Genomic DNA, 25,590 nt, shown 5'->3' with positions numbered 1-25,590 from the left:
TAAAGTTCACAAACCTAAAGAGGGATACTAGTGGGCCAGGCTAATATTTCCTTTTCTCTAAACTAAGTGGGGAAATGTGTAGAGTGTTCTGGGCTTCAGACATGATTTTATTTCAGAATTCCTTGAGAAAACGCCTGGTTAGGCTTTATGTATGTAGTGTGTGCCTTTCTTGTTTTACAGCTATGTTGTTATTATGCTGTTTGTTACTTATGTATGTTAAGTTGCAGCTATTTAAAATAGTTTTGTCAATTTGTTCTGGTCTGAAACAAATTGGCCCTTTAAAACATATCTTTGTCTTTGTGTGTTGTATGTAGAGCACATTGCTTAGCAGAGTTCAGTGATGCAAATGCATGTCAAGTTGAACAACAGATTGTATTATTCTCCAGTGCAATAACAGTACTAAAATGAAGGCTAAAAGGGCATTAAATGGGGCCTTAAAAAAATTAAAAAATATATATATAAGTAACTAAATAGTTACTTTTCACAGTAACGCATTACTTTTTGGTTTAAGTAACTGAGTTAGTAACTGAGTTACTTTTGAAATAAAGTAACTAGTAACTGTAACTAGTTACTGGTTTTCAGTAACTAACCCAACACTGACCGTAAGTGAGAATGGTGGGATGAGTACCAATTGTATTGTCCAATATTTTGGAAAATTGTGCTGCTGGAATAGGCTCTAGCACCACCCGTGACCCTTAGAAGGACAAGCGGTAGAAAATGGATGGAAGAATAGATGAATACTGTAAAAACGGGGAATTTTTTGGGTTAAAAAAAAGTTTTCTTGTCCTAATCAAGACAAATTATTTAATGGTGGAATGGTTTAAATTAGTTGGAAAATGTGGGAGGAGTAGTCAAAAGAAAAAAAGGGCAAAACAACTTTTCAAATAACTGTAAAACCTGTAATATTGGGGAATGTTTGTTGAATGAGCATGCATGTCCTGAAAGCGCTGAACATTTTGACGCTTGAACGGGATCAATCGGATGAACAGTTTGGGAGTTAGAGGCGGATGAAAAACGCTACAGAAGAATAAATAAATAGATCCATTTTGGTGTAGAATAATATAGTGTGAATTAGGGCTGGGCGATATGGCCTTTTTTTAACATCTCGATATTTTTAGGCCATGTCACGATACACGATATATATCTCGATATTTTGCCTTAGTCTTGAATTAACACTTGATGCATATAATTACAGCAGTATGATGATTCTATGTGTCTACATTAAAACGTTCTTGTTCGTACTGCATTATTATATGCTCATTTTAAACTTTCATGCAGAGACGGAAATCACAACTAAGTCAACTGACCAAAACTGTATTTATTAGGGGTGTAACGGTACGTGTATTTGTATTGAACCGTTTCGGTACGGGGGTTCCGGTTTGGTTCGGAGGTGTACCGAACGAGTTTCCACACGGACATATTAAGTAGTGTAACGCACGTTGTGTAAACAATGCACACCGAGGCACAACACACTGCCGTGTGTTGTGCCTCGGTGTGCACGTATGGTCAGTCTATCGTAGCCCGTTAGCTACGATAGACTGACCATACGTCCTCGTTTCACCGGACGTCCTCTTTTGCGGAGCTGTCAGGGCGGAGTTTCTTAAATGCCTCAAATGTCCGGCATTTTGAGTTAGGGTTGCGTGTATTTTCAATGTACGTTCAGGGTTAAGAAGAGGTTAAAAACAAAACAAATTGTGCGTGCAGCAGCATTCATGATGGAAGGGCAGAGACAGAGAGAGCGAGAGAGTTATAATAAACGCGCATGCGTCGCCAAGCTCTGCTTTTTATCCATAGATTTATCAGATTAAATTTTTTATTATCTATAGCAGGGGTGTCAAAAGTGTGCCCCGGAGGCCATTTGCGGCCCACAGCTAATGTTTTAAAGGCCCACGACACATTCTAAAAATACCGGTACTATTAAAATAAACAAAAACATATCAAAAGTGAAATAAAAAAGCTTAAAGGTTAAATGTAATTTAGAAAAAGTTGCAATGTTGACTAATAAAACAAAGCTGGTTTTTTTTCTTTCAAACTGTCATTGCTCAAAACATAATATTGAATCAAAATCAATGTTATTATGAATTATTGACCTATCCAAGGTCCCGATAACTTCACATCAAATATTCCACTAAGAAAAATATTTTTGGTGGAAGATTTAGCAAATTTGGTAAATAAATAACCCAAAAATTTATATTTTGTTGTTTTCTTACTGTACCGAAAATGAACCGAACCGTGACCTCTAAACCGAGGTACGTACCGAACCAAAGTTTTTGTGTACCGTTACACCCTTAGTAATTATTAAACAGTTATTAAGCAGTGGCACAAACATTCATGTCATTTCAAAACAGAAAGTGCAAGATTGTCAGAGACAAGCTATGAGTGCACTTTTGTACATGATGGCACTAAGATGACATATCAAAACAACACTAAATTAAAGTGCACTTTTTGTACAGAACGCCACTACAATAGTTCAAAACAAATAAAGTGCGCTTTTGTGCATGATGTCACACAAGATATTTCAATAACTGTGAAATAAAAATGAGCTGCATAATAGGAAATCAAATCCCTATGTGGCTGGTTACTGCGGACGTTATCTCTATCTGTTGTTGACTATTTTTTTCATACGGTGTTGATGTGGAAATGGTTGCCTCGGCATTTTGTTGGTGTGGCACCGAATGGAGATGTTGACAAGCGGATTAAGCACTCTTCATTCTCTAGCAGGCGACTTTTTAATTGTTGCTACATTAGCAGTAATGCTACTTTTTGTAGCAACGCTTTTGCCCCACACTTGACAAATTACGGTTGTCTGTTTGACATATTCCCACTTGAAGCCAAACCACCGCCAGACGACGGACCCCCTGCTGTTTTCCTTGGGAATTAATTCTTCCTTCATTTGTTACCAGATTTGCACCTTCTTTCTCTCGTATTACCACTCGCACCACAGCTAACGTTACCCATGCTGCTACCTCTCTGCTCCACGAGGGTGTATACGTATGTGACGTATGTAAGAAGGTGCGCTTGCTATCTGTGAGAAGGAGAGACAACAAAGAGTGGGAAGAGCCTATAGTGTAATGCCCGCAACTAAAAGCAACTGCGTGAGAAGTATACTCGAATATCACGATATAGTCATTTTCTATATCGCACAGAGACAAACCCGCGATATATCGAGTATATCGATATATCGCCCAGCCCTAGTGTGAATGTCTTTACACAATGAGTGATAGTGGGCAGACAGTAGAGGGTTTCACTCCTGCTGATGGAGCAGATCAGAGCTGGTTGAGGCACGTGGCCGAGGAATGTGGTCTGGTTGTGTTTGAATGAATGCTCTGAAAGGTGAAAGGTCTTGTTTGGGACTGGAGGGGTCCATTTGGACAATGTGATTTGCACCCGGCAGGCTTTTTTTTTTAATGTAGCTAAGTTTTATAATAGATTGTATGCATTGGGGCTTGGCTTGAAAGTGCTGTATAAATAGTTTCATTTCACTCCCACCTGAGGCCCAGGACGAGGCGTGGCAGCAATAGGGGATTACTTTGGGAAGGGTGGTGTTGGTGTCCTGTGCAGCCAGCTTGGCCCCCCCAGGGGCACGGCCCATTCCCCTCTATAGGACATTGGAATATCAAAGGATTCAAACCTCACAGAAGTGGTGATGCACAGTCTCCACCTTTTGTTAGAGCACACACTGACACGCCATGTTCTGGCTCTGACTTACTGGCACGACATTCAAAACACTTGATGGTTGATTGCCGGGAACACAAAACTTGGTCCTAACATTTCAAAACCTTGCAAGTGTGTTCGCTCACTCAGTTTCTCCACACTGGATCAGAACAAGTGTCAACACCATGTAACTGTAACTGATGCCTGTTACATAGAATCCAGAAGCAATGGAGACGTTTATTCAGTTTTTTATAGGTTTAAAGGTGATATAGTTCTATATAGTTTAGGCTGTAAATCTAACAGATGTCGCATCTTGTCACCATGTGTCATTTTGCTTTATTGCTTCATTTTTCACAGCAGCACCATGTTATCTAAAGCCTGCTGACGGCTTGTTGGATAACAACTACAATATTTGCTCATTGGAATTAAAATTCAAGCCCTTTTAAATGTACGGAATTTTTTTTTTTTTCCACCTTTAAAAACATCAATTTAGACCAAAGGTCTTCAAGGTCTTCCAAATGGATGGAGATGTAAAAGGGGGGACCCCCCTACTTGAATAAAGTTCTTGAATAAAACTGGTCCTAAAGGTACCCTACTACAGTTTCAGTCTGCTTGAGTGTTTTTGTATTGTTAATCAATCCATGTGATCATTGTTAGTGTATTTAAAGATTGTTGAAGATCTCTGGTTTTGGGTCAAACAATATCTTAATCTGGGGCATGTCAAAATACAAAACCCAAAACCAGTGAAGTTGGCATGTTGTGTAAATCGTAAATAAAAACTGAATACAATGATTTGCAAATTCTTCTCAACTTATATTCAATTGAATACACTGCAAAGACAAGATATTTAATGTTCGAACTGAGAAACATAAATTTTTTTTGCAAATAATCATTAACTTAGAATTTAATGGTAGCAACACATTGCAAAAAAGTTGGCACGGGGCATGTTTACCACTGTTACATCACTTTTCCATTTAACATCCCCACCTTCTACCATCCTAGTCACGTCCGTTGTGTCCTTGGGCAAGACACTTCACCCCTTGCTCCTGATGGCTGCTGGTTAGCGCCTTGCATGGCAGCTCCCGCCATCAGTGTGTGAATGGGTGAATGTGGAAATACTGTCAAAGCGTTTTGAGTACCTTGAAGGTAGAAAAGTGCTATACAAGCATAACCCATTTATCATTTATTTAACAACACTCAGTAAATGTTTGGGAACTGAAGAGAACTTTCCTATTCTTGCTTGATGTACAGCTTAAGTTGTTCATCAGTTTCCGTTGTTGTATTTTAAGCTTCATAATGCGCAACACATTTTCAATGGGAGACAGGTCTGGACTACAGGCAGGCCAGTCTAGTACCCGCACTCTTTTACTACGAAGCCACGCTGTTGTAACACGTGTGGAATGTAGCTTGGCATTGTCTTGCTGAAATAAGCAGGGGCATCCATGAAAAAGACATTGCTTGGATGGCAACATATGTTGCTACAAACCTTGTATGTACCTTTCAGCATTAACGGTGCCTTCAGAGATGTGAAAGTTACCCATGCCTTGGGCACTAATACACCCCCATACCATCACAGATGCTGGCTTTTGAACTTTGCGCCTATAACAGTCCGGATGGTTCCTGTCCTCTTTGGTCCGGAGTACATGACGTCCACAGTTTCCAAAAACAATTAGAAATGTGGACTCGTCAGACCACAGAACACTTTTCCACTCTGCATCAGTCCATCTTAGATGAGCTTGGGCCCAGCGAAGCCGGCGGCCTTTCTGGGTGTTGTTGATAATTGGCTTTCGCTTTGCATAGTGGAGTTTAAATTTACACTTACAGATGTAGCGACAAACTGTAGTTACTGACAGTGGTTTTCTGAAGTGTTCCTGAGCCCACGTGGTGATAACATTTACACACTGATATCGCTTTTTGATGCAGTACCGCCTGAGGAATCAAAGGTCACAGGCATTTAATGTTGGTTTTCGGCCTTGCCGCTTACGTGCAGTGATTTCTCCAGATTCTCTGAACCTTTTGATGATATTACGGAACGTAGATTGTGAAATCCCTAAATTCCTTGCAATATGTTGTTCTTAAATTGTTCGACAATTTGCTTATGCATTTGTTCACAAAGTGGTGACCCTCGTCCCATCCTTGTTTGTGAATGACTGAGCATTTCATGGAAGCTGCTTTTATACCCAATCATGGCACCCACCTGTTCCCAACTAGCCTGTTCACCTGTGGGATGTTCCAAATAAGTGTTTGATGAGCATTCCTCAACATTCTCAGTCTTTTTTGCAACTTGTGCCAGCTTTTTTTTAACATGTTGCAGGCATCAAATTCCAAATCAGCTAATATTTGCAAAAACTTACGTTTTCCAGTTCGAACGTTAAGTATCTTGTCTTTGCAGTCTAATCAATTGTATTCTGTTTTTATTTACGATTTACACAACATGCCAACTTCACTGGTTTTGTAGATAACAATCACAATGTTGTATTTTATTTATCAGCAGAACCACATATTATACAGCAGCGTTTCTAAGCAATAGGGCAAGGAGCACCCCCGAGAGGCTGCCAAAAATATCTGTTTCTCAGCTGTGATCTGTATGGGCCGCAGCAGTACTCAGTTGTAAAACACTTTTCCACCACTTGTGGCACTAATGACAGTATCAACAAATAGAAGTCTGGCGCTGAAGTCATAAATAAGTTTCTTCAGTGCAAAAATTATGAGTAGAGTGGTGATGATGTATTTCATTTGCACTTAAATTTTATTGACAGTTTATTTAAGAAACATGTATATTATTATTTATTATTACGTTAGAATTTTTTTTTTAGCACTGCATAATTGCATGTACAAACCCCGTTTCCATATGAGTTGGGAAATTGTGTTAGATGTAAATATAAACAGAATACAATGATTTGCAAATCCTTTTCAACCCATATTCAGTTGAATGCACTACAAAGACATATTTCATGTTCAAACTCATAAACTTAATTTTTTTTTGGCAATTAATAATTAACTTAGAATTTCAAGGCTGCAACACGTGCCAAAGTAGTTGGGAAATGGCATGTTCACCACTGTGTTACATGGTCTTTCCTTTTAACAACACTCTGTAAACGTTTGGGAACTGAGGAGACACATTTTTTAAGCTTCTCAGGTGGAATTCTTTCCCATTCTTGCTTGATGTACAGCTTAAGTTGTTCAACAGTCCGGGGGTCTCCGTTATGGTATTTTAGGCTTCATAATGTGCCACACATTTTCAATGGGAAACAGGTCTGGACTACAGGCAGGCCAGTCTAGTACTCGCATTCTTTTACTATGAAGCCACGTTGATGTAACACGTGGCTTGGCATTGTCTTGCTGAAATAAGCAGGGACGTCCATGGTAACGTTGCTTGGATGGCAACATATGTTGCTCCAAAAGCTGTATGTACCTTTCAGCATTAATGGCGCCTTCACAGATGTGTAAGTTACCCATGTCTTGGGCACTAATACACCCCCATACCATCACAGATGTTGGCTTTTCAACTTTGCGCCTAAAACAATCCGGATGGTTCTTTTCCTCTTTGGTCCGGAGGACACGGCGTCCACAGTTTCCTAAAACAATTTGAAATGTGGACTCGTCAGACCACAGAACACTTTTCCACTTTGTATCAGTCCATCTTAGATGAGCTCAGGCCCAGCGAAGTCGACGGCGTTTCTGGGTGTTGTTGATAAACGGTTTTCACCTTGCATAGGAGAGTTTTAACTTGCACTTACAGATGTAGCGACCAACTGTAGTTACTGACAGTAGGTTTCTGAAGTGTTCCTGAGCCTATGTGGTGTTATCCTTTACACACTGATGTCGCTTGTTGATGCAGTACAGCCTGAGGGATCAAAGGTGACGGGCTTAGTGATTTCTCCAGAATTTTTGAACCCTTTGATGATATTACGAACCGTAGATGGTGAAATCCCTAAATTCCTTGTAATAGCTGGTTGAGAAAGGTTTTTCTTAAACTGTTCAACAATTTGCTCATGCATTTTTGACAAAGTGGTGACCCTCGCCCCATCCTTGTTTGTGAATGACTGAGCATTTCATGGAATCTACTTTTATACCCAATCATGGCACCCACCTGTTCCCAATTTGCCTGTTCACCTGTGGGATGTTCCAAATAAGTGTTTGATGAGCATTCCTCAACTTTATCGGTATTTATTGCCACCTTTCCCAACTTCTTTGTCACATGTTGCTGGCATCAAATTCTAAAGTTAATGATTATTTGCAAAAAAAAAAATGTTTATCAGTTTGAACATCAAATATGTTGTCTTTGTAGCATATTCAACTGAATATGGGTTGAAAAGGTTTTGCAAATCATTGTATTCCGTTTATATTTACATCTAACACAATTTCCCAACTCATATGGAAACGGGGTTTGTACATAAGTCCCTTCTTTTGCAGTATATTTGATTAGTTATTTTTGTAATCAGCCTGACCTGAGCCTTCATAATAATACTTTACTATTTAATAATACTATAATCATTTTGTGATATAATTGTGATTGACACGTTTTTTTGTTTTGTACAGCACTTTGTGCTTGCCACTTGCCTGTGCATGAAAAGTGCTTTATAAATAAAGTTTGATTTGATTTCATATGATCTGACAAGGTTTATTATGTTAAACTGTAAGTAGGTCAGATATATTTATTGAATATTAAATCAAGAATAACATTATTAATTCAGTGTTAATATATTTGAGTGGGCCCCTCTGTCGTGGAAAAGTTGGGCCCCGAAGTCAAAAAGGTTAAAAACCCCTGTATAAAGCACATGTTACAAACATCAAGTACCACTGGCAGCATAACAGTTAAAGGGGACCTATGATGATTTGAATCTAGATTCATAACACTTCCTTGTGGTCTAGATAATTAATAGGTATTGGATATGCGTTGGTGTACATTTTGCATAAATTTTGATCCACAGTCACATTTATAACTCGTTTTGTGAGTTTGTCTGCAATATGTTTGTTTGTGGAGGTGTCCCCAGATTGCAAATTAAACTACGCCCCACCCTGACCAACCGTAATATAATTCCATCCATCCATCCATTTTCTACCGCTTGTCCTTTATGGAGTCGCGGGGGAGTGCTGGAGCCTATCTCAGCTGCACACAGGTGGAAGACGGGGTACACCTTGGACAAGTCTCCACCTCATCGCAGGGCCAACACAGATAGACAGACAACATTCCCACTCACATTAATTCCTCACAATACGAAAGTCCTGGGTTCGATCCTGGGCTCGGGATCTCTCTGTGTGGAGTTTGCATGTTCTCCCCGTGACTGTGTGGACTCCCTCCGGGTACTCTGGCTTCCTCCCACCTCAAAAGACATGCCCCTGGGGATAGGCTGATTGGAAACACTAAATTGGCTTATCTTTTGAAAATAATAATAATAATAATTTTATATTGCGCTTTTCTATTATTACATACTCAAAGCGCTCACAGAAAAGTGGGAACCCATCATTCATTCATACCTGGTGGTGGTAAGCTACTTTTGTAGCCACAGCTGCCCTGGGGTAGACTGACGGAAGCGTGGCTGCCAATTTGCACCTACGGCCCCTCCGATAACCACCTATCATTCATTCATCATTCATTCACCAGTGTGAGCGGCACCGGGGGCAAGGGTGAAGTGTCCTGCCCAAGGACACAACGGCAGCGATTTGGATGTCAAGAGGCGGGGAGCGAACCTGCAACCCTCAGGTTTCTGGCACGGCCGCTCTACCCACTATGCCATACCACCCCTACCGCCCAAATGTACACTGTCTAAATAAATATATATCTTGAAGTCGTCACTGCTATTTTTCTTCAGACACGATCGAAAATAAATTTCATAAACATTATATAAATTCACCTGCATAAAAAACACTGCTTTTAGCAGCGTGTATGTCAATGCATGTCACACGTTGGCGTTATTATGCGCATACCACACAAATAAATAAAAACAATACTTTATCCTACCTTTTTTGTGTTTCCTCACAGCTTGAAGCAGAACTACTCCCCTTCTGGCTGAGAGCTTGACTTAATGTCCAAATAAGTATGTCCACCTTGCTCTAACATCACAACGTAGACAGACTGCAAAACCCCGTAAACAGAGGCATCAAACAAAAAAAAAAACTTTACGGCCAAATCATGAACCTTATGATTTGATGCTTGGCTTTGTTTAAAACGAGTGTCCAACGTTGTAACAACATTAATAAGTCCCCTTTAAAGCAAATACGTTATTTTTTACAGGTTCATTGAAAAATAGGCCTTTTTTTTAACCCAAATATGGTCATCTTAAGCACAGTAATGTAATGAAGGCGTCTCTGTATCCTTCGCCACAAGATGACATAAGTCTGTTTTTTGCCTCCTCAGACGGGGCATGATGGTGCGGGCCAAGCACAGGGTGTAGCCACATCTGGCAGAGCGCTTGCGAGAAGCACGAGCCTCGGCACACCCAAGCATCCACCACAGTCTTGGAGAGATGGGAGAGACGGAGGAGGAGAGGGAAAACAACTCTGGGAAGCTCTTTGAGGACTTCATCCAGGCTTCCACCTGTAAGGGAACCTTGCAGGCCTTCAATGTCCTATGTGGACAGCTGGACCTGGACCCTGCCGACAGCAACCTCTACTACAGTCTGAAGGCTAATGTCACCTCCTGGAAGGCCAAAGCACTATGGAGCAAACTGGACAAGAGGATGTCCCACAAGGAGTACCAGAAAGGTCAAGCCTGTGCAGGAACCAAGGTAGGATAAATTATTTGTTTTACACTGGTATGTAATTCTTGCCAGATAGTGATTATTTCTGATGCTGGAAAAATAGTTTATCTTGTATGTGTGTGGTTGCACTATGAAAAATATGCTTGATATAGTACAAATCTGGAAAGACTTGACGGTGTTATTTTTAAGTTGTGTGCAATAGGTTTTATGACCTCAAAGTAATATATGTATGCCAAAACAAATAGTAATTACATTGCTTTGCAAACCAACTGGAAACTGTAATTTCCCTAACAAGTTGCAGAGACAGAGTGGAGAAGTTTATCTTAAAAACAGAAAGAAACTAAAGATAACATTTTTATTTAAAAAGAAACGTCAGACATGCTTTTTCAAATGAACAGTGAAAATATTTTTGTTTGTGCTTTTCAATAAAGCAACATTAAATAATACATGTGAAATAAATTTGACTAAATTTACAAATAAATGGCCCAAATCTTCCTTTGCTTTAGAAATAAAATACAATTAAGAAACACATTCAGATTCTAATTTGCTGTGCAGCCTGGAACAAAGTTAACATAAAAAAAGTGTGTCTAAATTCGGCAGCACGATACTAGGGTCATGGGCTCGATCCCCGGGCTCGGAGTCTTTCTCTATGGAGTTTGCCTGTTCACCCTGTGACTGCGTTGGTTCCCTCCAGATACTCCGGCTTTCTACCACCTCTAAAGATATGCATCTGGAGATGGGTTTATTGGCAACACCAAATTGTCCCTAATGTGTGAATGTGAGTGTGAATGTTGGCCCTTTGATAAGGTGGCTCGCCCGAGTGCAGCTGGGATAGGCTCCAGAACCCCGCGACCCCTTAAGAGACAAGCGCTAGAAAATGGATGGCGACCCCAAAAGGGACAAACGGTAGAAATGGATGGATGGATGGATGGATGTCTAAATTCTAGATCGGGAACTGTCTTTATGAGGTCATGTAGTTAATTTTTCTGTCTGCCCTGTACTTGTTAATAATAGTACTTTCAAAAAATATATACAACCTACTTTTACGAGACAACTACATTGTTCTTGACTTATTTTATGTCAACTCAGCCCCTTGTAAAGCGACAGATGTGATATTCCTCAGCGCTACATTTTACTCACTGTCTCTGTGATGTCATGTCTGTGATTTGTGTTTATATAGCGTTGTTGGCGAGAACTGTAATGCATAATTTCATGTAATATATGTTATGACTTCATTTAAATTGACTTGTTTGTACTGGTTCATAGTGGTTTACTGCTCATGTTCACCAGTGGACAATATCGGTTAGAGTATGTGGGCGGCGTTTCCTCCATGACAGTGGGGTTACAAGTGACACAGGAAGTGCGGATGTGCTGACTCAACAGATGTGCAGGAAAAAGCCTCGATAATGTGGAAAGATATGTCAGTGGAAACAGACAGTTGTTTTGATTTGCTTAAAGGGTAACATTATCACCAGACCTATGTAAGCGTCAATATATACCTTGATGTTGCAGAAAAAAGACCATATATTTTTTTAACCAATTTCCGAACTCTAAATGGGTGAATTTTGGCGAATTAAACGCCTTTCTATTATTCGCTCTCGGAGCGATGACGTCACAACGTGACATCACATCGGGAAGCAATCCGCCATTTTCTCACTTTCGTCGGTGTGTTGTCGGAGGGTGTAACAACACGAACAGGGACGGATTCAAGTTGCACTAGTGGTCCAAAGATGCGAAAGTGGCAAGAAATTGGACGAAATTTGTTCAAAATACGAGGTTGTGGGGAAAGCCGACGAAATGGTCAGTCGTTTGTTCCGCACACTTTACCGACGAAAGCTATGCTACGACAGAGATGGCAACCGTCCCTTATGCCACCGAAGATGATCAAGAGAAGAATATCGACCCTAGCTTCCCTGGTCTGCTGACATCAACTCCAAAACTGGACAGATCAGCTTTCAGGAAAAGAGAGCGGATGAGGGTATGTCTACAGAATATATTAATTGATGAAAACTTTATTCATTACTCGCGGTTTTACGTAAATTATTATACATAAACTGTGTTTACCAATAATTTAGCTTAAAAACATTTATTTTTTTCAATCATTCGAGTACATTCGGGTAGTCTTGTGTAATGCAGTATTTTGTGTCTATTTAGGTATGGTTAACCTGAGTAATGAAATCGTGGAAAAATATATGTTCTTAGCGCGCCTGAAATGGGCTGTCTGCACTCTCAAAGTGCATGTTGTTGCCAAATGTATTTCATATGCTGTAAACCTAGTTCATAGATGTTAGTTTCCTTTAATGCCAAACAAACACATACCAATCGTTGGTTAGAAGGCGATCACCGAATTCGTCCTCGCTTTCTCCCGTGTCGCTGGCTGTCGTGTCGTTTTCGTCGGTTTCACTTGCATACTGTTCAAACCGATATGGCTCAATAGCTTCAGTTTCTTCTTCAATTTCGTTTTCGCTACCTGCCTCCACACTACAACCATCCATTTCAATACATGCGTAATCTGTTGAATCGCTTAAGCCGCTGAAATCCGAGTCTGAATCCGAGCTAATGTCGCTATACCTTGCTGTTCTACCCGCCATGTTTGTTTGTATTGGCATCACTGTGTGACGTCACAGGAAAATGGACGGATGTATATAACGATGGTTAAAATCAGGCACTTTGAAGCTTTTTTTAGGGATATTGCGTGATGGGTAAAATTTTGAAAAAAACTTCAAAAAATAAAATAAGCCACTGGGAACTGATTTTTAATGGTTTTAACCCTTCTGAAATTGTGATAATGTTCCCCTTTAAAGTGCGAGCGCATGTGATCATGATGTTTGCAGTTCAATTGCGTTCTACAGTAATACAAACATATTGTCTTGTTGGTTAGAAGAAACCTTTACTTAGCTGGCAGCAGTGGGTAATTTACATCATGCTTACTGATAACCTCTGGCATCGTGTCATCACCCACATACCACAGTGGAACAAGAGGAAAACATGGTGACTCGTTTACTGTTGCCAAGGAAATAACTACCATTCACACATCTTTTCCAGCCATCGTCACCTGTTTTTTAGTTGAAAGCTCTGTGCAATGTATCTCCATCTTAAGTTTGATATTAGTTAATGGAACTAGTAGATGGGTTTATAGGAAAAGTGCTGGTCTTTAATGATCATACCACAAATGTACATCATCATGACTGTAAGTTAACCTCAACCTTTTTTTAATGTAACTGCAACATTAAAGCAATAGTATAGTCATTTCTTTGAAATTACAGCTTTTTGAACATCGAGATGTTGTCATGGATACCTCTAATTGCATCTTACTGGACCATGTTGCAGCTTTTTATTCCATCAGGAATGGACAGACAAGTAAAGAACCAGATGCCATCTTTTCCCCTGACTCATCTTCTCTTAGGGACCTAAACAGTGTGAAATTTTAAAGGTCTCACATCATACTATCTTTCAGTGATTTAAAATACATCACAGACTTCCCACAATAGTGTCTTGGAAGTGTGTTTCCTATTAAACCCTAGTGGGAACACTCTGTGTCATGTGTCTGGAGCTTTAATGCTAATAAGTTGTTGTTGTCCACGTCTGTGCTTCTATTATTGTGCACTTTATCCACTTTTTACCTATTCGTTGTAACGCTGCACCTTTTCAACTGAATAGATATAATCGGATACCAAATACCATCATATGAAACAACAAGGGCTGCCAAAGTTAACACTTTAAAGGGGAAATGCACTTTTTTGGAATTTTGCCCATCAGTCACCATTATTATGAGAGGCAAGAAGATGAATGTATTTTAATAAATGCATTCTAACTTGTAAATAAACATAAATAAAAGTCTGCTTACAGCGGAGTCAATAGGAGGTCCTCTATACCGCCCATAAAGCCCTCTAAATAACCATTAAAAACCCACCAACAATACTTCATTTACATTTCGTGACCTGATTTTTACCAAGTATTAGTGAGATTGTTATTATAATCGCTAATGCAGACTAACTATTTAAAGCTGATCAAAGAGAGCTAGCTAGCTTGTGCTGCTATTTTGACGTCATTGGCTGGTGAGCTGGTTTCTCGCCTTGGAGCTTGTGGAAGTTTATTCTAGATCATAAGTAATGCCTCTCACATTGATAGTAGAAGGATGAGGACATAATCAGACAAATTGGTCAATTTTGGCATCCAATTTAGACACTTAAATGGCAAGAAAGACACAAAAAGATGCTTGGTTCCACCCCTCTTTTTCTTTGCGAGGATTATGAGTCATTCTTCATCTAAACAGGAATTTATCAACATCTTATCAATTGGCATCCCAGTGACAGCAGACATTGCACAGTAAGTGATGTTTTATTTTTGGCTCTCATGAAGTCTGCAGTGAGTTATAATTAGTGATGTTGTTGAAGGAAAAAGCAAACGTGACGTGTTTTTTAAATTAACGCGTATGTTTAAAATGAACAAAATACGTAAATATTGCGTTATTATAAATGTCCCTGTTACTACATTACATACATAATTACATATTGTATAGAAAACCTTGATGACGGTGTTTGGATGTTCTTTTAAGCGCTATCTATACAGGCAGAGTAGAGCGACTCCCATGGGCTCCATTCTAAACAGATTTTTGATCGCATTTTTTTAGTACCGTATTTTTCGGATTATAAATCGCTCCGGAGTATAAATCGCACCGGCCGAAAATGCATAATAAAGAAGGAAAAAAACATACGTCGCACTCGAGTATAAGTCACATTTTTGGGGGAAATTTATTTGATAAAATCCAACACCAAGAATAGACATTTGAAAGGCAATTTAAAATAAATAAAGAATAGTGAACAACAGGCTGAATAAGTGTACGTTATATGACGCATAAATAACCAATTGAGAACGTGCCTGGTATGTTAACGTAACATATTATGGTAAGAGACATTCAAATAACTATAACATATAGAACATGCTATACGTTTACCAAACAATCTGTCACTCCAGATCGCTAAATCCGATTAAATCTTCTTCCTCGTTGTCGCTGCTGGTATGCGCCGCTTCCTTTCTTTCTGCTGCTCGATCGCCGTTTTCTGCTGCATATTTCACTACGTCCAGCTTGTAATCTGCAGTATATAATTTCCTTTTCGGTGCCATTTTTGTTCAGTCCTTCTCAGTTTTTATAAGTTACCGCCAATGTTGATGTGATCCATTTTAATATCTACGGCAGTAGCATATAGCAGTTAGCATCCCATGACCCACAATGCACTTCTGCCATGACCCTCCCCCGCCAAATTCTTATTGGTTGACGTGTGAGTGACGATTGCTGACGTGTGAGCGACGATTGCTGACATGTGTGTGACGATTGCTGCCATTTGCTTCGTCTCTTACGCAAATGAGATAAATAATATTATTTCATATTTTACGGTAATGTGTTAATAATTTCACACACAAGTCGCTCCGGAGTATATGTCGCACCCACGGGCAAACTATGTTACAGTAGTTAAAATGCATAAAAAAAAGAAATCCATACGTGTGCTTTCAGCTTGTCTTGCGTAAGGATTGTGTGAATGAAATTCTAAAAAAAGTGCAGTTCCCCTTTAATTCATACAATTATTTGCAAAAAAATACGTCATTAATCATGTACAAACGCAGATTATTCACACAAATTTGACCGCACATGCATTTTTTACCTTATGGTTACCTGAAAGCGGGAGCAGGTTGCTTTACAGTCAGGTCAATGCATATGTCCGTGCAAAGTGAGTGAGATGTCTCCCACTGTTGTGCTCGGTGGCAAACTGTAAAGACATAAATGACATACAGTCAAGTAAAACATTTAATCCTGTAAGACATTCTGACAATAACATTGCATTTGTTTCAAAATACTGCAGTACTTTTTTAAAGTTAATTTTAATTATGCATGCAAGTTTAAATTTACTGCGATTAATGAAATTGCTAAAGTGTGATTAATCTGATTATAAATGTAATCGTTTGACCGCACTAAAAACAACATATCATTATGGAGTGGGACAGGAGGACGCAAACATTAGCAGCACTAGCATAGCTATGTGAGCTACAGTGCTAACATTACACTCACATTTGAGCGAACAAAATGATACAACTTACAGCTCCTATTTCTATAGCTGACTGACAGATAGTTGACAGCGTTTCAGACATTATTTTAAGATGTGTAGCGAAGCCTTTCCCTCAATACTGTTCTCTGTAAGTGGTGGGTGAGCTAATCTAACTATGGGATAAGTGAGAGTGGTATCACAACCACGCCGTTTGCTTTTTTATTAAAAGTGTAGCATCAAGTGAGAGAGATGATACAATTGTTGCTCGTAAACAGGCTCTAAGAAGACACACTAATGTTAGAACATCATTGATTAGTCAATTTGCATAATAAGAGAACTTGAAAACTGCCATTCCACTTGTCAATCATGAGATACCCTCCGCTTAGTGTAAATGTAGCACATAATATAGCGCCTGGTCTTTTGCTTTGTGACAGTAATTACACTTTGTAATCCGCCAGTTAGAAAATCTTTACCGACGTTGCTGGTAATTGGCCGGTCCAAATTTCATTATAGGGAGCAAGGAGGCATCAGGGAGACTAAAGGTGATGTATTTTTCGCTGTTGACTTTATCTTCTTATTTAAGGTAGGCAGGCATGGAGATACATTTACCCAGATGTTCTTCTGGGTGAATAGACTAATATCCCCACAGAAATCGTGGTTAACTGCAAAGTAGGACGATGGACCAATTCAATGGTTTCAATATCCAAGTGTCTCCTTTTGTCCATATTTATTTGTGGATTTTATCACCAGCATGAACAAACTTCAACATTCATTCTATTCTGCATGAAATGTCAAAAGAACAAAGACTATACGGTTTAAGCACATGCAGTGCTTCTAATGTTTAAACGTTTAGAGGGGAAAGAAGAAAATAGATATCCAGACAGACTTGCGTCACTTCTTTCATCTATCATCCAAAAGCTGATGTCATTTTTTTGGGCAGCCTTCTCTAAAACCAAGGCAAGAGAGACGCCGTAACTTCAATCAAGGTGACTTCATGCGCTTTGCAGCCAAGGCTGACACATGAGCAACATCTCTGATAATGACAATCCTGTAATCACAGTTCTCGGTGGTGATGAAGGAATTTGGCAACCTCTTCTCACTGTTCATCTGTTTTTTCTTTCAATGAGACCTGATGATGTCATTTTATGACTCTGTCTGGTGTCTGGTAATGGTAATCTCTGCCTGTGATTTAAGTCTGCAGCTTTTTTAGGAAATAAACTAAATGTCACTTAATTATCTAACCAATGTGACACCCTACAATACTCATTAACAATTTGTCCTCCTAGTGCCTCATCATTGGAGGAGGTCCGTGCGGCCTGCGTACAGCCATCGAGCTAGCCTTGATGGGCTCCAAGGTGATGGTGATCGAGAAGAGGGACTCCTTTTCCAGGAATAATGTGCTGCACCTTTGGCCCTTCACCATTCATGACCTGAGGGGCCTCGGGGCCAAAAAGTTTTACGGCAAATTCTGTGCCGGCGCCATAGATCACATCAGTAAGTAGTACTTACTGTAATTAGCAGTTGTCAGTGTGAATGACAGCTGTGATATGCTGTGCAGTATTATATGTTTTGCTTCTAAGTACAGTTTTACACTACCTTCAAAAAAGCCGTCACAAATATGGCATTGAGTAAAATGCTGTAAAACAATACAGTTCAATAATTTTGGGCCACCACTAGCTTGGCTGCTGATAATAGTTTTGATATAGTGCAATGTTGCCTTGTTGTATTCATTAGGCTTGTTTTTGGGAAAATGTTTTGCCTTAATTGTGTATATTTTTCTAAATAATAATCAACATTCACATTTCAAGGAATTATTTCATCACATGCTATTAAACTGTATGTGATGAATAAAAATGTAGTTGATGTAAACCTTTGGCCTTTTAGCCTCTAATACAGTGGAACCTCGATTTACTACCCTCTCGTTTTGCGAACATTTCGATTCACTATTAGATCGAGCCAAATATGCCTATGTGTGCGAATCATTTCTTAGTGCACAAACCACGTCTCTGTGTATGAACGCTTCATTCGTGCATTTTATGTCCTGCTGGCAGGCATTTTGTGCTTGCTTGTATTGAAGAGATTGGCGAAGCGTTTTTTGTACCACAGCAACTTTTTAATTGTGATGAGACCAGACTTTTCTGCAAAAAGATGCCAAAAAGCGGACATAGCGGAGGAAAAAAAACACTACCTCTCTTGTCAGCTGCTCATTTGCCGATGATAATTTAAAGTCATTTTTCTTTTTAAAATGTTTATTATTGTAACAATTTGCTTGTTAAAGTTAAGGAGTTTTGTGATTTCTTATTGTTTGTGAGGGCACCAAAGAGACTTCTTTGTGTGTGCTCGTGTTGGCAGAGCAGTGCATACATGTCATCGTTTTGGCTCGTTAATCAAAAGATGGTTGATCCATCACCCACTTGTTATGTTTGTTTGATACTTTATAATGTGTTCAAAGTGTACACAGCTTCACTAAAATATGGACTTTTGTCAAGGCTGCAACCCATTATTCATGATTACATTGTTTCTTATGGAGAAATGTGCTTCACTATAGGAACTTTTCTTTTTAAAAGCCCTGTTCAAGAACCAGTTAAGTTTGTAAATTGAGGTTCCACTGTATAACATACATTTTCAGTATATTCTGTATCCTGTAACAAGACAGGAAAATAATTGTTTAGTCTAGCATTGTGATAGCAACCAGTCTAATTATGGCCTTGTACTTTTGCACATTATTACAGCACACTATAAGTAACAACATGACATTGTTGTCGTTTCATGCTTATTGTACACCCACTTATCCAGTTCATGGTACACCAGCACAATATAAGGAGCAAAATATTGGAAACCCTGCACATCAGTTTGACTTCAATCATTGGGTATGCTGATATAGTGTTCATATGCAGGCTGTTCTCCAGTTTAGTTTGGTGAAGCTCTAATGTTATGTCTTGCTCAATTGCTAACATTCAAACCCCGGCCGAGTCATACCAAATGGGACCCATTACCTCCCTGCTTGGCACTCAGCATCAAGGGTTGGATTTGGGGGTTAAATAACCAAAAATTATTCCCGGGCGCGGCACCGCTGCTGCCCACTGCTCCCCTCACCTCCCAGGGGGTGAACACGGAGATGAGTCAAATGTAGAGGACACATTTCACCACACCTTGTGTGTGTGACAATCATTGGTACTTTAACTTTAACTTAACATCTTCCCTGCTAATGTTAGCTGTGGCTGCAGCAAGACTGTGTGGTTAAGCTTCTTTGTTTGTAAACAAACTGCTATGATCAAAGAAGATTTATCACTACCTTTTATCAATAGTGCCATCAGAGCGTTTTGAAAACAAAATGTTAGCTGGGAGCGGTGGAGTCTCTGCTGCGGAGAAAAGATGAGAAGCAGGGATTCTGCTACTACTCACCGCTCCTTACAACTACAATGGGAGCCTTCAATGGGAGCCTATCAACGTCTGCTAAACATGCCCAAAAGACGAATCAATTTCCACTTCAGGGTGTACCTGACCATTGTTTTACAACCCCAACAAGTCAAGCACATCATCAACAGGGCGAGGAAACTCTTGAGTCGCAGACATACAGAGACAATAACGTTAGAGATTAGATATCATATTAACACGATTGAAAAACATAATGATAGCTAAATATGACTAAGTGTTAATCGCAATTAAACACAATTTAAGTAACAAGACTCCTAGGCCACTGAACGAATCTCTGTAAACCCATAATCAGATGATGATAATGGAAAACATTTAAATGTATAGAAAGTGTACAATCACAGAATATCATCTCGAAAAGAGTTTTGTGATAATATAGGAACTCTCAGAGATGAAATAAAGAATCTTAGAGAGGAAAAAAAAACACTGCGCCAAGATATGAAGGTCCTCCAAGAAGACAATACCGCTCTGAAGATTTCTGTTTATGAGATGGATCACAACACACAAGCGAATTATGTAATTGTGACCGGCTTCGTTTTACTCCCAGGTCCTATACCAGAGCAGATGACAGCAGGAGAACTAGATCAAATGGATGTTGTCTCCAACGAGCAACAAGCGGTAAACTTTATGCAATCAAAGGAAGTTGATATGTCGAAATTTTCACCAGCGACACATGCATTCCACTCTATTAAAGAAACAGCAATACTACACCAGTAGTCATCATCGATAAATTCACCAACATAATTTTTTAAATCAAACTGCCGAAACAAGCTAAGGGGTACAAATGTGTTCATGAATGAGCACCTCAGTCATTGCAACGCTGACATCGCCAAAAAAGCACACGACTTGAGGAAACCAGGGAAAATACAGGGCACTTGGAGTGCCAACTGCAAAATCTACATCAAGCTGAATGGAGGACCAGAAGAAAAAACACTTGTTGTCAAAGACTACAATATCTGGACAATTAATAAAACCCATACAGTTTCGACAACATCGAAAATTGAGGACACGAGTAGCAAACTAAAGATGATGCAATCTACAATTAACATAAAGAGTACAATGTTCCAAACCATTACTGAACAAGAACACATTCATCAACACTCATTGACATTCATAAAACAACACAAAATATTGCTGAACAGTAACTTATGGAAATGAAAACTTCTTGCAACATAGCCCATAAAGGGCTGTTATTGGAGAATCCTGTAACATTAGAGAATATTACTTTCCTGGAGCATATTTTGTATTGTGTCATGCTCATCTGAGTCTCTGTGGACTCTCTCACTGTAGAAATGTTTGCCTTATGAACAACTGAAGTTATCTTAGCAGCTTTAAAAAATATGTTTTTCTTAATTTTTTATCAGGCTGCATCTCCTTTGAAGTCTTTTGCCACATTGCAGGGGAGGCCCCCCCTCAAAATGTGTTTTAAATGAATTCAACATTTACTCAAAGACTGAATCCACTGTACTGTTTCTTAATAGGTATCAGGCAGCTGCAGCTCATGCTGTTGAAGGTGGCCCTTATCGTTGGAGTGGAATTTCACATCAATGTGGAGTTTGTCAAGCTGCTGGAGCCTCCCGAGAACCAGGAAAATGAAAGTACGCCCCCCATCCAAACAATAACAAGCTACAGGAGAAGATAGAGAAGCTGTCACCTTAATAATACGCTCTTTTGTGTGACGGCAGCAGGAGAAGCAACTTGACCTGCCCCTCCCACGTTGACTTTGCAGCTGTAATATCAATACGCTGATAACAACAAGGGCCTCGCCTAAATATAGACATACTTCTTTCCCCCGCTGCTGAAGCTTAGTCGTTGCCCTTAATATGGTGGACTGCATTTTCCACATAGACATGTTACACAACAAAGTGCTAAGACTCAAAATGTGAACTCAAAACCCACAAAAAAAAGTTTCAAATATGATGTGCGTGGAGATATTTGATGGCACATGATGCATTTTACCGTCTTTGATTGAAATCTTGCTGGGAAGAAGCATGATCAGAATGTACAATGGCAGCCAGAGATTTCATTCATATGCATATCCCTAAAGCAAAAGCAAGTCATCAGTTTCTCACGCTACGTGGCCATTTCTGTCTCCGCCAAAGGAATAAGGCACAAAGAGAATATTTATATAATGTGTTTTCCCTCCCTCCTCCCCCTCTCACTCCTGCTTTTTTCTGTGGTCGTCTCCCTCTCAGGGATCGGGTGGAGAGCTGCAATCCGACCTGCTGATCACCCCGTGGCTGACTTTGAGTTTGACGTTGTGGTTGGGGCGGACGGGCGCAGGAACACGCTGGAAGGTGAGAAGTCGCCAAAGAAAAGGAATTAAACGTGTTGACGCCTAGGGGATGTACTTTTCTTGAAAGGGACATAGGGACAATACCGTTATATTAAGTTACCACATAAGGTCAAGAAAACGAGGGAACAACCGAGACTCAAATAAAATGTTACCACCAGCACTTAAATCACATAACTAGATAACTTTTTTCTCGTTATATATGTTCAAACTGCAGCTTAAAACAGAATAAATGTTATGTTACTCTGGTAATATTTTAAATGTTTAAAATACTGTAACACACTGCATTATTAATACACAGTCTCCAATATACAGTCTCACTATTGTAATGAAAATATTTATACCAGTATTTGAAAAGTTTTTATTTAAAATTATTCAAAATTTTTGTTGGTGTAATGCCATCCATCCATTTTTCTACCCCTTGTCCCTTTCGGGGTCGCGGGGGGTGCTGGAGCCTATCTCAGCTGCATTCGGGCGGAAGGCGCAGTACACCCTGGACAAGTCGCCACCTCATCGCAGTGCCAACACAGATAGACAGACAACATTCACACTCACATTCACACACTAGGCCCAATTTAATGTTGCCAATCAACCTGTCCCCAGGTGCATGTCTTTGGAGGTGGGAGGAAGGTGTAATTATTTATTATAAATCAGTAATATTACAGCACAAATATATTATTTATTAAAATTACATTAATAATAATACTTTTTCTTTCTTTTTCTATATTAATTATTACCATGCGTTTTAAATGAGTTATCTCTCCAAAATAATATAAATTAATACAACAAAATAATATAGAAACATTTGAAATGATAGTAACGGTGATAATTATAGGTACATACTATTATCCATCATTATTATTGTAATTAATTACTATTATTGTTTTAATTGTAATGTAATAATGATCATTGTCAATACTGTTATTACAGTTTACTTGACTACTTTGTTTTTTATGAATACTGGTATCATATTTGTATATACTGGGTCTGCTGATGTCGTTCTATGTTTTTATTGTGGTCGCTCTCTGTCTTGTCCCCACATTTCACCCCTCTGACTTTTTATTTTTATTTTGTCAATCTCCTCTTGATCTGGTCCGGTTGCGGCAAACACTAAATATATCCAAACATCTAATAAAGTTCAACATAAACTTGTAGAGGGGCCATGATAGCAACTTCAGGGTTTCAGGTTCGATCCTCGTTTCCGCCATCCTAGTCACTGCAGTTGTGTCCTTGGGCACACCTACTACCAGTGCCACCCACACTGGTTTAAATGTAGCTTAAAGATGTAGATGATGGGTTTCACTATGTAAAGCACTTTGAGTCTTGAGAAAATAAAATAAAAACGCTATATAAATATAATTTAACAATAATATTTGCCCATCTGGCTGGACAGGATTGGTTTAAAAAACAAACTACCGTATTTTTCGGAGTATAAGTCGCACCGGAGTATAAGTCGCACCTGCCGAAAATGCATAATAAAGAAGAAAAAAAACATATATAAGTCGTACTGGAGCCCGGCCAAACTATGAAAAAAACTGCGACTTATAGTCCGAAAAATACGGTAATCATAATATAGTGTATATTGTATTATATTATTATATTATATGTATGTAATAAAATGCAAAATAGCTGTATTGTCTTAAATGTTTTCAAAGTAAGAGACACGTGCGTGTCTGTGAGCATGTAGAAGTCACATGAAAGCACCAAAGGATCAGAATACATAAATAGAATACACCAAAGTGGAGCAGCTGATGCATGCTGGATTCTCTCCATGTTTTTGCTTAATTTGTTTTTAGACTGTCTCTACTTGCTGTGGCCAATACACATTGGATGGGTATTCCTAAAATGGTAAATTTTGTGCATTTTTGGCTTCTTTCATCATGAAGCAGCCCACAGGAAATGAGTCAGTCTGCAGCAGGTCTGCTTTTTTAGTGCGCTAATTGTGGCAAAACAGTCCTATTTTTAGCTTTGGGGTTAAACTTATTTTCTTTTCTTTTCTGCAATGCTTATCAAAAGTAATCTCCTTCATGTGCATGACTGAAAGGCTGGTATGTGCAAAATACAAAACTGAAATGTTCTTCAACTCATGTCTACATTGCAGAGGACATTTAGTAATCCATGCGTGTGTAAAATCAAAACATTCGAGTTTCTCATGATTTTCCATCCATCCATCCATCCATCTTCTTCCGCTTATCCGAGGTCGGGTCGTGGGGGCAGCAGCCTAAGCAGGAAAGCCCAGACTTCCCTCTCCCCAGCCACTTCGTCCAGCTCTTCCTGTGGGACCCCGAGGCGTTCCCAGGCCAGCCGGGAGACATAGTCTTCCCAACATGTCCTGGGTCTTCCCCGCGGCCTCCTACCGGTTGGACGTGCCCTAAACACCTCCCTAGGGAGGCGTTCGGGTGGCATCCTGACCAGATGCCCGAACCACCTCATCTGGCTCCTCTCGATGTGGAGGAGCAGCGGCTTTACTTTGAGCTCCTCCCGGATGGCAGAGCTTCTCACCCTATCTCTAAGGGAGAGCCCCGCCACCCGGCGGAGGAAACTCATTTCGGCCGCTTGTACCCGTGATCTTGTCCTTTTGGTCATAACCCAAAGCTCATGACCATAGGTCAGAATGGGAATGTAGATCGACCGGTAAATTGAGAGCTTTGCCTTCCGGCTCAGCTCCTTCTTCACCACAACGGATCGATACAGCGTCCGCATTACTGAAGACGCCGCACTGATCCGCCTGTCGATCTCACGATCCACTCTTCCCTCACTCGTGAACAAGACTCCGAGGTACTTGAACTCCTCCACTTGGGGCAAGATCTCCTCCCCAACCCGGAGATGGCACTCCACCCTTTTCCAGGCGAGAACCATGGACTCGGACTTGGAGGTGCTGATTCTCATCCCAGTCGCTTCACACTCTGCTGCGAACCGATCCAGTGAGAGCTGAAGATCCTGGCCAGATGAAGCCATCAGGACCACATCATCTGCAAAAAGCAGAGACCTAATCCTGCAGCCACCAAACCAGATCCCCTCAACGCCTTGACTGCGCCTAGAAATTCTGTCCAGAATCGGTGACAAAGGGCAGCCTTGGCGGAGTCCAACCCTCACTGGAAACGTGTCCGACTTACTACCGGCTATGCGGACCAAGCTCTGGCACTGAGCATACAGGGAGCGGACTGCCACAATCAGACAGTCCGATACCCCGTACTCTCTGAGCACTCCCCACAGGACTTCCCGAGGGACACGGTCGAATGCCTTCTCCAAGTCCACAAAGCACATGTAGACTGGTTGGGCAAACTCCCATGCACCCTCAAGGACCCTGCCGAGAGTATAGAGCTGGTCCACAGTTCCACGACCAGGACGAAAACCACACTGTTCCTCCTGAATCCAAGGTTCGACTCCTCTCCAGTACACCTGAATAGACCTTACCGGGAAGGCTGAGGAGTGTGATCCCACGATAGTTAGAACACAC

General features: G+C 40.1%; 1 protein-coding gene across 6 annotated transcripts in view; it reads left to right on the top strand.

Annotated features, from left to right (window-relative positions):
• mical2a (microtubule associated monooxygenase, calponin and LIM domain containing 2a) overlaps positions 1 to 25,590 on the top strand; it is a 99,087-nt gene that overhangs the window by 29,809 nt on the left and 43,688 nt on the right. For 5 of the 6 annotated variants that reach the window (XR_009815621.1, XM_061964014.1, XM_061964015.1 and 2 more), the window contains exons 2-5: positions 10,016 to 10,385; positions 17,689 to 17,896; positions 21,319 to 21,435; positions 22,033 to 22,134. Coding sequence is in view for 5 of the 6 variants with exons in the window: in XM_061964014.1 (XP_061819998.1) it covers positions 10,125 to 10,385; positions 17,689 to 17,896; positions 21,319 to 21,435; positions 22,033 to 22,134 (688 nt within the window). In the remaining variant the exon portion in view is untranslated. Of the gene's footprint in view, positions 1 to 9,640; positions 9,696 to 10,015; positions 10,386 to 17,688; positions 17,897 to 21,318; positions 21,436 to 22,032; positions 22,135 to 25,590 lie in introns of all 6 variants that reach the window. The other variant, XM_061964011.1, reaches the window with a different exon arrangement.

Source organism: Nerophis lumbriciformis, linkage group LG06 (genome assembly GCF_033978685.3).
Source record: "Nerophis lumbriciformis linkage group LG06, RoL_Nlum_v2.1, whole genome shotgun sequence".
In the NCBI taxonomy this organism is placed as follows: domain Eukaryota; kingdom Metazoa; phylum Chordata; class Actinopteri; order Syngnathiformes; family Syngnathidae; genus Nerophis; species Nerophis lumbriciformis.
This window is presented reverse-complemented; position numbering and strand designations above follow the sequence as displayed.